Here is a 14,332-nt window from a genome sequence, read left to right as displayed (position 1 = left end):
GGTGCCTCATTTAGGCTTGTTTTCCCAGTAGAAAATTTCAATGTCCTTAGAATTCAGAGGGTTTTTAATTTTCTTATGTATCCTGTAAACAAAAGATGTTATAGTGATTACCATAGAAAGAAAGGAATTTATCAACAGTGTTCTAGGGAATATTGATGCCTGAGGATTAGGGCAGGAAGGATGAAAATCAGTTATGCTTGAGCATCTGCTTCCTTTTCTGGAAGGCAGAAAGGTATAATGGGAAAGCCACTAGGTTTGGATATCTAAAGATCTGGGGGTGAGTCCTGGCTCTGCTATTGACTAGATAAATTACCTTAGGCAGGTCTCTCATATCCCTCTGAGACTCTTTAACATATAAAGTAAACATGCCGTCTTAATCTACTTTATGAATGTCATTGATTAAATGCCTGCTGTGTAATTGGTACCATATTAAACATTTCCTATATCTCACTTTCACTTTTCACTTTCATGCATTGGAGAAGGAAATGGCAACCCACTCCAGTGTTCTTGCCTGGAGAATCAGGGACGGGGGAGCCTGGTGGGCTTCCGTCTATGGGGTCGCACAGAGTTGGACACGACTGAAGCAACGCAGCAGCAGCAGCATATCTTGGTTCATTATTTCCCACATCCATCCTGTTCAGTTCAGTTCAGTCACTCAGTCGTGTCCGATTCTTTGCGACCCTCTGAACCACAGCACGCCAGGCCTCCTTGTCCATCACCAACTCCCAGAGTTTACCCAAACTTGTGTCCATTGAGTCGGTGATACATCCAACCATCTCATCCTCTGTCGTCCCCTTCTTCTGCCCTCAATCATTCGCAGCATCAGGGTCTTTTCCAATGAGTCAGCTCTTCGCATAAGGTGGCCAAAATATTGGAGTTTCAGCTTCAACATCAGTCCTTCCAATGAACGACCAGGACTGATCTCCTTTAGGATGGACTGGTTGGATCTCCTTGCAGTCCAAGGGACTCTCACGAGTCTCCTCCAACACCACAGTTCAGAAGCATCAATTCTTCTCGCTCAGCTTTCTTGATAGTCCAACTCTCACATCCATGCATGACCACTGGAAAAACCATAGCCTTGACTAGACAGACCTTTGTTGGCAAAGTGATGTCTTTGCTTTTTAATATGGTGTCTAGGTTGGTCATAACTTTCCTTCCAAGGAGTAAGCATCTTTTAATTTCATGGCTGCAGTCACCATCTGCAGTGATTTTGGAGCCCCAAAAAATAAAGTCAGCCACTGTTTCCACTGTTTCCCCATCTATTTGCCATGAAGTGATGGGACCGGATGCCACGATCTTAGTTTTCTGAATGTTGAACTTTAAGCCAACTTTTTCACTCTCCTCTTTCACTTTCATCAAGAGGCTGTTTAGTTCTTCTTCACTTTCTGCCATAAGGGTGGTATCATCGGCATATCTGAGGTTATTGATAATTCCCCTGGCATTCTTGACTCCAGCTTGTGCTTCTTCCAGCCCAGCGTTTCTCATGATGTACTCTGCATATAAGTTAAATAAGCAGGGTGACAGTATACAGACTTGACGTACTCCTTTTCCTATTTGGGACCTGTCTGTTGTTCCATGTCCAGTTCAAACTATTGCTTCCTGACCTGCACACAGGTTTCTCAAGAGGCAGGTCAGATGGTCTGGTATTCCCATCTCTTTCAGAATTTTCCACAGTTTATTGTGATCCACACAGTCAAAGGCTTTGGCATAGTCAATAAAGGAGAAGTAGATGTTCTTCTGGAACTCTCTTGCTTTTTCGATGATCCAGCGGATGTTGGCAATTTGATCTCTGGTTCCTCTGCCTTTTCTAAAACCAGCTTGAACATCTGGAAGTTCACGGTTCACATATTGCTGAAGCCTGGCTTGGAGAATTTTGTGCATTACTTTCCTAGCGTGTGAGATGAGTGCAATTGTGTGGTAGTTTGAGCATTCTTTGGCATTGCCTTTCTTTGGGATTGGAATGAAAATGGACCTTTTCCAGTCCTTTGGCCACTGCTGAGTTTTCCAAATTTGCTGACATATTGAGTGCAGCACTTTCACAGCATCATCTTTCAGGATTTGAAATAGCTCAACTGGAATTCCATCACCTCCACTAGCTTTGTTCATAGTGATGCTTCCTAAGTCCCACTTGACTTCACACTCCAGGATGTCTGGCTCTAGGTGAGTGATCACACCGTCGTGGTTATCTGGGTCATTAAGATCTTTTTTGTACAGTTCTTCTATGTATTCTTGCCACCTCTTCTTAATATCTTCTGCTTCTGTTAGGTCCATACCATTTCTGTCCTTTTTGAGCCCATCTTTGCATGATATGTTCCCGTGGTATCTCTAATTTTCTTGAACAGATCTTTAGTCTTTCCCATTCTATTGTTTTCCTCTATGTCTTTGTATTGATCGCTGAGGAAGGCTCTCTTGTCTCTCCTTGCTATTCCTTGGAACTCTGCATTCAAACAGGTATATCGTTCCTTTCCTCCTTTACTTTTCACTTCTCTTCTTTTCACAGCTATTTGTAAGGCCTCCTCAGACAGCTATTTTGCTTTTTTGCATTTCTTTTTCTTGGGGATGGTCTTGATCCCTGTCTCCTCTACAGTGTCACAAAGCTCTGTCCATAGCTCTTCAGGCACTCTGTCTATCAGATCTAGTCCCTTAAATCTATTTCTCACTTCCACTGTATAATCATAAGGGACTTGATTTAGGCCATATCTGAATGGTCTAATGGTTTTCCCCACTTTCTTCAGTTTAAGTCTGAATTTGGCAATAAGGAGTTCCTGATCTGAGCCACGGTCAGCTCCCAGTCTTGTTTTTGCTGACTGTATAGAGCTTCTCCATCTTTGGCTGCAAAGAATATAATCAGTCTGATTGTGGTGTTGGCCATCTGGTGATGTCCATGTGTAGAGTCTTCTCTTGTGTTGTTGGAAGAGGGTGTTTGCTATGACCAGTGCGCTCTCTTGGCAAAACTCTATAGTCCATCCTGTTAGGTAGTTATTATTAACCTCATTCTAATACAGTACTTCTCAGCATTGTGTGAAAAAGGAGCTATTGAAAAAAAGATTATGAGATAAAATGACAATATTGCAGAAAGCAATTTAGAGTTGATTTTTTAATCCACAAACTATGTAATTAATGTATATAAAAATTACCATGAAATAGTATTGTTTGCACCTTTGTATGATATTATAGCAAAAAAAAAAGCTAAATGAGCAATTTGTTTGGAAAATGGTAGGTGGTGCTTAATGGTGAACACTCTGGAAGCCATCTTAGTCCATTTTCATCACTGGTGGAAAAAAATAAGAATTCTAGATTTTTGCCACTAAAATGTATGTGTGTGTATATAAATTTGTATACATTGTTATTGATTGCAGGGCAATTCATGATGTTAAAGCCACAGACCTGGGATTAGGGAAAGTGAGATTTAAGGCAGAAGTAGATTTCGATGGACGGGTTGTTACAAGATCGTATTTGGAAAAACAAGATTTTGACCAAATGCTACAAGTAAGTTTATGTATTTATTGATTTTTTTTCTTATATAGCTAAGGGTTGAAGAGTTACTTTCGGTTTTCAGTCCACTTCGAATTATTTATTAGTCTAAGGTAAGGGTTTAGTTTTTTTCCTATTAAAAAATAATTTTCTCAGCACTACTTACTGATTTGTCCATTCTTTTCTCACTGATTTTGCAGTGCTACCTCTGTGGAGCATTGTACTCAATTTTTTCTGAAATTGGTTTTGTTTTTTAGAAATAGGTGGTCCATTGCTTATGGCTTGAAAGTTTTCCATATTTCACAAAACTCAGTGGTATTTGTTATAATTTTTTAAAGAAATTATCAATGTATGACTGATTTTCTTTTAAGAATTTATTTTGTTTTTATGCTATCATTTTCTTTTATAGGAAATTCAAGAAGTGAAGACTCCTGAAGAACTAGAGACCTTTATGCTTAAACATGGAGAAAATATTATTGATACTTTAGGAGCTGAAGTAGATAGACTTGAGAAGGAACTGAAAGTAAGATATATTCATAATAATAATATGCTAACAGTGGCACCTATTTTTTGAATATTTATCAAAAAATATTAGCACTTTGCTAATTGCATTACTTGTGTGCTTTTATCTTCTCAGTAACCTCATAACGTATTGGTAGTTATGGTCAACAAAATGACCAGGTTAAGGAAGTTAGATAATACACTCAAGGAAATAGGGAACTTGGGATTTGAACCTTTATTATTTAGTTTAAGATTCAGTATTTTTAACCCCTGTTCTATACTGATTGCTTAGTTTCTAAAATAGTCAGAGGTTTGTTTGTCTTTAAGTAAAAAGTGGTCTCTAATATTTCTAGAGAAAGGTAAAGGGGAAGCCTTAGATTCTGTTAAAAAAAAAAAAAGACTTTAAATATATACATCTTTCTTTACTCTGTATGACATTAATTTATATTTTCTGTTTATTTCTGTTCATTTGGATAGCATTACAACCTATTGGTTTTTTTACTAAAATATTACATAACCAGACTGCCTTTAAAAATACCTCTGTGTTCTCAAATTGTCATTTGTTGACATTTGAGTTCTAATTGTTTGCAGTGAAGAAAATTTGTAAATGATTTTTAACATCTATAGCTTGTTGAAGGCAGTGAATTTTCTTTAGCTGATGTTGATCAATCTTTAGTATTGTTAAAAATTGATGAGAAACGACAAACTGAAGGGAAACATTTATGTCACTATTTCACTATCTTTTAGAATCTATGTATGTGATTAGATTAATAGAAGCACTTCAAAAAAAGATTTTGTTAATGTATTTGTTTTAATTTTGATGATTTTGTTAATATTAATATAGTTCATGAGCTTTATCAGGCATGCTTTTCAGAACTTCTAGATGAGTAATTGTCACAAATTTTGATACTAAGATTCTATAGTCTTAAATATTATTGAGGACATGAGCTTTTTTTGGCAGGTTATATTTATTGATACTTACCAAATTATAAATTACAATTGAGAAATTTAAGAATATTTATTCATTTAAAAGGCTAAGTCGTTATATTCTCTTTTAATATTATATCAAAACCTGGCAGTTGGTAACCTCTTAAAGCTTAGTTGTGATGTGAAATATGAAACCATTCAATGAACTTTTCATACAGTGTTTGAAGTTAGAGGGCACAGTCCACAAGAACATCTTCATTTGTGACACCAGTTGCAAAATTCAAGGAGATTCTAAGACTGTCCTCAGGTTTGATAATTCACTAGGAGGACTCACAGAACTCACTGAATGGTTTGTTACAGTGAAAGGACACAGATTAAAGCTAGCCAAAGGAAGAAGTGTATAGAGCAGAGTTCTGAACCTGGAGTTTCACTGTCCTCTCCCCATGGAGTCATGGACAGTGTTACATTCATGGTAATGATGTGTGACAGTTTGCATGGAGTGCTGCCAACCAGAGAAGCTCAGCTGAGCTTTGATATCCAGGAGTTTTCTTGGGGCTCTAGTTGACTGCTTGAGTAGCCGATCTCTCATCTCCAGCCCCTCTAAGGAAGAGCTGACATCTTTAGTCTCCACCCCTTTCTGGAGGTACAGCAGCCACCATGTGGCCAAAGATAAACAAAAACATAATTATCAGGCAGGATTTCCAAGGGCCTAAAGATTACCTCCCAATAGCCAAGAGCAACTGTCAGACCTCTCTTTGGGTACAATAAGTTCTCTCCTATACACTATTATATTAAAATCTGTTAGGCTATCTTTGTTTTCTGTCTGGTGGGATCTTTTAACCCATGCATGATTCTTTAGCATTATGAATTGGTCATTTGGAAAATACTGGCTCATTGAATTTATGCACATCATTCAAATGTTGATACATTTCTAAATATTGGGAAGCTGTCAGACTCATCATGGTGGATATGAGTTTTTAAACATCCTAATTTTGACCTGAAAGCTTGCATTTTATTATTAGCAACAAAATACTATTAGTTGTTTTTCTTGATGTAGACTCATTTTGTTTATCTCCTAAGAGGGTGCCTACCAAATAACCAGATTTGAATAACCATGGTTTGTTAGTTATTCTTTCAAGTAAAAATGGTGTTCAGATAAAAAGCATCTGATTGAGCTTGTAATTCAACCAGTCATGGGGGTTCCTTTCCTTGTGACATCAGACTTCGATGAGGAACTAGAGGGCTTTATACATACTTCCCATTTGTCACAAAACATTTTTTCAAAGTTGTATTCAAGGATTTCAGTTTAATAAATCAATACTTTTTACTGCTTCATGAAGGACATTTCAAAGTGAAACTGGCTTGAAAAAAAAATAGAGTGGCAGTAAAGAAGCAAAATGAATGTCAGTATAGTTGGGTATAAGTTGTCTTGAGTTGTGTCAAGGTCCCAGCAGTTTTTTTTTTTTTCTTTGCAGTTCTTTTTTCTTTTTTTTTTAAAGAAATTTATTTATTTTAGTTGGGGGATAATTACTTTACAATATTGTAGTAGTTTTTGCCATACATTGACATGAATCAGCCATGGGTTTACATGTGTTCCCCTTCCTGGACCCCCCTCCCACCTCCCTCCCCATCCCATCCCTCTGGATCATCCCATTGCCCCAGCCCTGAGCATTTGTCTCATGCATCGAACCTGGAATGGTGTTCTGTTTCACATATGATAATATACATGTTTCAATGCTATTCTCCCAGAACATCCCACCCTTACCTTCTTCCTCAGAGTCCATAAGACTGTTCTATGCATCTGTGTCTCTTATTCTGTCTCGCATATAGGGTTATTGTTACCATATTTCAAATTCCATACATATGCAGTAGTATACTGTATTGGTGTTTTTCTTTCTGGCTTACTTCACTCTGTATTATGGGCTCCAGTTTCATCCATCTCAGTAGAACCGATTCAAATGTATTCTTTTTAATGGCTGAGTAATATTCCATTGTGTATATGTACCACAGCTTCCTTATCCATTCGTCTGCTGATGGACATCTAGGTTGCTTCCATGTCCTGGCTATTGTAAACAGTGCTGCGATGAACATTGGGGTACACGTGTCTCTTTCAATTCTGGTTTCCTCAGTGTGTATGCCCAGCAGTGGGATTGCTGGGTCATATGGCAGTTCTATTCCCAGTTTTTTAAGGAATCTCCACACTCTTCTCCATAGTGGCTGTACTAGTTTGCATTCCCACCAACAGTGTAAGAGGGTTCCCTTTTCTCCACACCCTCTCCAGCATTTATTGCTTGTAGACTTTTGGATAGCAGCCATTCTGACTGGTGTGAAATGGTCCCTCATTGTGGTTTTGATTTGCATTTCTCTAATAATGAGTGATGTTGAGCAGTTTTATCCACCATTGCTTTTATGCCATTGGAGGAAATGTCAGCATAATACAAAAGGCAAAAAGCATCTTATTGTAATTAGGAAAATAGTTTGACCTTGGAGTCACCCCTGAAAATGTCTCACTAACCCAGTAATCCTTGGACCAAACTTTGAAAACCATTGTTCTTAATAAAATGTGATTCTTTTTATGCCGGGTAATTGGTGAATGAATATATGTTACATTTCCATTCTATCTGTTTTTATTTCCCTGGCAAGGGAAATAAGGACTTTTAAAACTAATTCTTTATTTTGGCTTTACTCTTATTAGAAACAGAACGTCACAGTATGGATTGGAGAATAATTAACAAGTTGGCCATTCTTAAGTGTATCTATTCTTATCACAATCAAATAAGCTTATTGTTTTTTAAGCTTATTTTGTGCTTTAATTGAGACATCCCAGGTGGCTCAGTGGTAAAAAATCCACCTGCCAGTGTAGGAGATGCAGTTTTAATCCCTGTGTCTGGAAGATCCCCTGGAGTAGGAAATGACAACCTGCTCCAGTATTCTTGCCTGGAAAATTCCATGGACAGAGGACCCTGGTGGGCTGCAGTCCATGGTGGTCACAAAGAGTTGGATGCAACTCACCATGCACATGATTTAATTAGAAGCCATTAAATCATTAATTATATTCTTTGCAGCCAAAGATGGAGAAGGTCTATACAGTCAGCAAAAACAAGACTGGGAGCTGACTGTGGCTCAGATCATGAACTCCTTACTGCCAAATTCAGACTTAAATTGAAGAAAGTAGGGAAAACCACTAGACTATTCAGGTACGACCGAAATAAAATCCCTTACGATCATACAGTGGAAGTGACAAATAGATTCAAGGGATTAGATCTGATAGACAGAGTGCCTGAAGAACTATGGATGGAGGTTCATGACATTGTACAGGAGGCAGTGATCAAGACCATCCCTAAGAAAAAGAAATGCAGGAAGGCAAAATGGTTGTCGGAGGAGGCTTTCCAAATAACTGAGAAAAGAGAAGCTAAAAGCAAAGCAGAAAAGGAAAGATAATACCCATCTGAATGCAGAGTTGCAAAGAATAGCAAGGAGAGATAAAAAGCCTTCCTCAGTGATCAGTGCAAAAAATAGAGGGAAACAATAGAATGGGAAAGACCAGAGATCTCTTCAAGAAAATTAGAGATACCAAGGGAACATTTCATGCAAAGATGGGCACGATAAAGGACAGAAATGGTGTGGACCTAACAGAAGCAGAAGATATTAAGAAGAGGTGGCAAGAATACATAGAACTATACAAAAAAGATCTTCATGACCCAGATAACCACCATGGTGTGATCACTCACCTAGAGGCAGACTTCCTGGAATGCGCAGTCAAGTGGGCCTTAGAAAGGAAGCATCACTACAAACAAAGCTAGTGGAGGTGGTGGAATTCCAGTTGAGCTATTTCAAACCCTCAGAGATGATGCTGTGAAAGTGCTGCACTCAATATGTCAGCAAATTTGGAAAACTCAGCAGTGGCCACAGGACTGGAAAAGGTCCATTTTCATTCCAATCCCAAAGAAAGGCAATGCCAAAGAATGCTCAAACTACTGCGTGATTGCACTCATCTCACACGCTAGCAAGGTAATGCTCAAAATTCTCCAAGCCAGGCTTCAACAGCACATGAAGGATGAAATTCTAGATGTTCAAGCTGAGTTTAGAAAAGGCAGAGGAACCAGTGATCAAATTGCCAACATCTGTTGGATCATCGAAAAAGCAAGAGAGTTCCAGAAAAACTTCTGCTTTATTGACTATGCCAAAGCCTTTGACTGTGTGGATCACAATAAACTGTGGAAAATTCTGAAAGAGATGGGAATACCAGACCACCTGACCTGCCTCTTGAGAAACCTGTATGCAGGTCAGGAAGCAATAGTTTGAACTGGATATGGAACAACAGACTGGTTCCAAATCGGGAAAGGAGTACGTCAAGGCTGTATACTGTCACCCTGCTTATTTAACTTATATGCAGAGTACATCATGCAAAATGCAGGACTGGAGAAAGCACAAGCTGGTATCAAAAAGATTGCCAGGAGAAATATCTATAATCTCAGATATGCAGATGACACCACCCTTATGGTAGAAAGTGAAGAAGAACTAAAGAGCCTCTTGTTGAAAGTGAAAGAGGAGAGTCAAAAAGTTGGCTTAAAACTCAACATTCAGAAAACTTAGATCATGGCATCTGGTCCCATCACTTTATGGCAAATACATGAGGAAACAATGGAAACAGTGATTGACTTTATTTTTTGGGGCTCCAGAATCGCTACAGATGGTGACTGCAGCCATGAAATTAAAAGACCCTTGCTCCTTGGAGGAAAAACTATGACCAACCTAGACAGCATATTAAAAAGCAGAGAGATTACTTTGCCGACAAAGGTCCGTCTAGTCAAAGCTGTGGTTTTTCCAACAGTCATGTATGGATGTGAAAGTTGTACTATAGAGAAAGCTGAGTGCCGAAGAATTGATGCTTTTGAACTATGGTGTTGGAGAACACTCTTGAGAGTGCATTGGAATGCAAGGAGATCAAACCATTTAATCCTGACGGAAATCCGTCCTGAATATTCTTTGGAAGTACTGATGCTGAAGCTGAAATGCTAATATTTTGGCCACCTGATGCGAAGATCGAACTCATTTGAAACGACCCTGATGCTGGGAAAGATTGAAGGCAGGAGGATAGGGGGACAACAGAGGATGAGATGGTTGGATGGCAACACCAGCTCAATGGACATGAGTTTGAGCAAGCACTGGGAGTTGCTGATAAACAGGGAAGCCTGGCATGCTGCAGTCCATGGGGTCTCAAAGAGTTGGACACTTCTGAGCAACTGCACTGAAATCATTAATAGACTGAATTATCTCATGTTTTTGAGTTATATAAGTCTTTAAAACCAAGAAGCCACATTTTACCTACACTTGTAGGTGAAAACATCCCTGACTAATGTGGTTGTGGTGGTTTAGTCACTAAAATTGTGTCCAACTCTTGCCAACCCATGGGACTGTAGCCCCCTAGCTCCTTTGTCCATGGGATTCTCCAGGCAAGAATACTGGAGTGGTTTGCCATTTCCTTCTCCAGGGGATCTTCCCAACCCAGAAACTGAACCCAGGTCTCCTGCAGTGCGGGCAGATTCTTTACAGACTGAACTATGAGGGAAGCATAGCTAAGGTGGTCATCAGTTCAGTTCAGTTGCTCAGTCATGTCCGACTCTGTGACACTATGGACTGCAGCACACCAGGCCTCCCTGTCCATCACCAACTCCTGGAGTTTACTCACACTCATGTCCATTGAGTTGGTGATGTCATCCATCCATCTCATCCTCTGTCGTCCCCTTCTCCTCCTGCAGGAGGAGAGGAGGAGAAGGTGGTCATAAGGTACAATTAATCTCAAGTCAAAGTTCTTGTGTTATGTTTCATATCCATAGTGGGAAAATCCTCCTGAATCTTAACTTGCTCTGTAGTAGCATAACGTTTATGATGTCTGCTTACTTAACGTGTGTTTCCTCACTAAAGGTAAGTTCTTTCAGGTCAAGTGCTGTTTCTTGTTCATTGTTGTATACTTCAGTGCTTGCTACAGTCTAGGCATATAATAATTTTTGTTGTTGAAATTTCTTTAGCTTTTTCCACAGTCTGACTTCTGCTTATCTTTCCAGCCTTTTTACTAAGCCTCCCTTTTTGCAGTTTCTGTGCTGATTATACCATATTGCCAGTGCATACTCTGCAGGCTCTCAGACTTTGCTCATGGTGTTTCTTCTGGCTAGACCCTTTTCCTCACATGTCTGGAAAATTCACTGTATTCAAACCTTGGTTATTTATTATATCCTCAGTGAATTCTTTCTGGATCTCATGAACGAAAGTAATAGATCTCATGCTATTGTAATGAGAATCATTATTTAGTACATAAAAATAGTTAGGCACTTTGGGGTCTAGAGTCAGGCCTGGAATCTGTCTTGGCTCCATCAGTTACTAGCTGTGTGACTTTGAATGGTTAGTTAATTTCTTTAACCTTCAGTTTTCCCATATGTAAAATGGAAATAATTGGGTTATTATGACAGTTTTAAAGCACACACTGTTCCATGAAGCCTCTTACACAGTGTTTGACACAAGAGTAACTGCTCATTAAATGTTAACTGATTATTATTATTAGTTATAATGCTTTAACTCATAAAGGTTATTCATATACTTGCCTCTGACTAAACTAAGTCCCTCAGGGTCAGAAGCAGAGTCTTATTTAATAATCATAGCTCTACTTTCTAGAACAGTCTTAGATCAAGACTGTATGGACTGTACTGGAATATGTAAAATAAGTTAATATCAGCTTAGTTTTGATTATTATTGTTCTGCAGTGATTTTTCACCACAAATGAGAGTATTTGCACTGCTTTGCAATACTTTGCATGTACTAGATTCTTAATTCATTATTGTGTTAATGAACATATGGACAAAACTCAGGGGGGTTGGACTACTTACGGTTATTATTTATAGTGTATAATTGGTCATTATCTATTGATCTTGTGTTTTTCCCTATGTAAATATTTCTCTTGATACTGTACTATAGTGAAATAGTTTGACCAAATGTTTTCATTGACTTTAGGGAGCAAAAGAAATAAAAAGAGCGACTTTCCTTGCAGTCCAGTGGTTCAGACTCTGAGCTTCCAATGCTGGAGGCACATGGGTGTACACGATCCCTGGTCGGGGAACTAAGATCCCACATGCCATATGGTGCATCTAAGTAAATAAAGTAGAACTGATAAAAAGGAATAAAGGAAATAGAAGATTGTCTTTTGCTATTAATAATGTAACAGTGATTTTTTTCCTTCCAGAAACGAAATCCTGAAGTTCGGCATGTAGATTTAGAGATATTATAGACTTGATGGGATGAATCACCTTGGAGGGAGCCTTGGAACCAAGCTTGCAAAGACTGCTTTCCCACACTGAAGGAGTCAATGCCATTCAGAAGCCGTTTATTTGAAGATGGAGGAAATATTTATATGAAAAGGGCAATTCAACAGTCCATAGAACTAAAACAGCTTCTTCTAAGAGACATATTACAAGTTGAATCAATTTGGAAATCATATTTTTATGTTTCAATGGGAAACGTTTTAGTTACTTAAATTGTTCATAGTTGCTTATTTTAGCCTGTCAGTGTATATTGTACCTGCAATCATGTTTCCTTCCTTCACATGGGTAAAAATAAGCAGCATCCATAAGATTATGGTTTTTTATTTTGTTGCCAGTAAGATTTCACTCCATCAAAACCTGTCAATCTTGAACATTCTGGCTAAATCTTGTATTCTGGTTTTTAAAACAGTCACTCCGTTTTCAAAGTCTGTCTTTCCTTATAGAATGTAGAAATTATTTCGACATAGCTTGTATTTTTGCCCTGAGCACTAAGAGGAACACTGTCCTAATAACTTAGTTACCCATAAATGTTCATTCCAATAGGACTTTGTTACTAAATTGAAGGAAGATAACTTCAGTACCCTCTTTTAGATCACTGCTAGTTGCCATTTTGTAAAATTTCTTTTCTCCTTTGTTTTTTTTCCTTAGTTAGTTTAATTTTTCTAATGGTAGGAAATATAAAATAACCCTATATGTTTCCATGGGCTAGTATGATGACTGGTTTTTAGTGTTTGTTTTTTTAACTGGCTCCAATGCTGCCATGTATATTTACTAGGAGATAATGCATTTATAAGCATTTTAACAATCTGTAAAGTGGACTAGAAATATTTATAATTTTACAGACACCACAGCATTTTATTTTTAATTTATTTTAAGAGGCACTACTTATGTAAGTCTGAACTGTGTGATATTTCTTGCTTTAAGAGATAAAGATGTAAACCTCTTATACAGAAACTTGTGACCATGACTTTGTTTAATGTCATAGTCAGTAGTATAACATGAGTTTCTTGCAGTTACAAATGGGCATTTAGCATAAAGTATGATTATAACATTATGTAAGTAGCTTTCTAATGATCATAAAGTATCAAGGTGAAAAAACATGTAATTCAGTAATTGAAAACTTAGTGCAAAACTACAGCTGTGTCTCTCCATTCATCAAAATAGTTCACATGCACTTTAAATTGTTCAGGTACCAGTGAGCATTGTCCATGCAAGAGTGATGGCTAGGTGAATAATCTCTTTGCTGGATAAGGGGGTATTTAAGGACCTAATAAACTTATTTAGATTGAAGTTTATCAATTATAGCAAATTGTAATGCTGGAAACAAAAAATAAACATTTGATTAAAGGGTTTGTAGTGTTAATTTTTTGACCCAGAACTGTCATTTACTGGAAAATTGTGAAAATCAAGTTTGGTGTACATTTTTTACCATTACAAAGCATTTTGCATGCTGTACATTTTAAGTGAAATAACAGTCCAATTTTATTTTTTAAGATATGAAACTCTTTTATACATATACCTGTATACACCCACAATTTGTTCTTATGGTTTCAAATTCTTCACCCTTTTTAAGAAACTTTTTTTACCCATTATAATTCATTCTATACTTTCTATGTCTTCCTCCCTCCCCTTTTCCACCTGCCATTTTGTTATTCCAGGTCAGTGCCATATGGGAAGGTACCAACTTATATCCAATTTCCTCCTAGTAAAATTACTCTGAAATATATCACATAGCTAGACAAGATTAATTTATTAAAAAAAATCTCAAGTTGATGTGCAATAGTTATTCCAAATGGTAGATTTTGTTTAAAGAACTCCCTGAAAGAAGCCAATTCCTGATACTTCTTTGACTTTTCCAATCTGATTTTGATTGAAGTAATACCTGTTCTTAAATCACAATTGAAGGTTATGTTACTGTCCTTTCTTCCCGGTCTTGTCCTGCACTGATACTTTAAAGTTTAAGTGAAATTTGACGTAAAGAAGTACAGCCTATCTATGAATTTAATGTATAACAATACTGGTCCTTTTTTTTTTGTTCCTTTTAAATGAGTCAAATTTGAATTATGAAGTCAGGGAATTTGATTCCCTTTCTTTAAAAATAATATCTAATGTTG

The 14,332-nt window shown here is 37.6% G+C and overlaps 1 protein-coding gene across 2 annotated transcripts in view; it reads left to right on the top strand.

Annotated features, from left to right (window-relative positions):
• SLC30A9 (solute carrier family 30 member 9) overlaps positions 1 to 13,568 on the top strand; it is a 74,984-nt gene extending 61,416 nt beyond the window's left edge. For both annotated transcript variants that reach the window (XM_081524341.1, XM_081524282.1), the window contains exons 16-18: positions 3,360 to 3,489; positions 3,884 to 3,997; positions 12,140 to 13,568. In XM_081524341.1, the coding sequence (XP_081380467.1) occupies positions 3,360 to 3,489; positions 3,884 to 3,997; positions 12,140 to 12,184 (289 nt within the window). In that variant the 3' untranslated portion in view covers positions 12,185 to 13,568. The remainder of the gene's footprint in view (positions 1 to 3,359; positions 3,490 to 3,883; positions 3,998 to 12,139) is intronic.
• Positions 13,569 to 14,332: the final 764 nt, after the last annotated feature.

The sequence above is a fragment of the Giraffa tippelskirchi genome, chromosome 1 (genome assembly GCF_054371585.1).
Source record: "Giraffa tippelskirchi isolate mGirTip1 chromosome 1, T2T-mGirTip1v1.2.pri, whole genome shotgun sequence".
In the NCBI taxonomy this organism is placed as follows: Eukaryota; Metazoa; Chordata; class Mammalia; order Artiodactyla; family Giraffidae; genus Giraffa; species Giraffa tippelskirchi.
The sequence above is the reverse complement of the archived record's forward strand: the minus strand, read 5'-3'. Positions and strand labels throughout refer to the sequence as shown.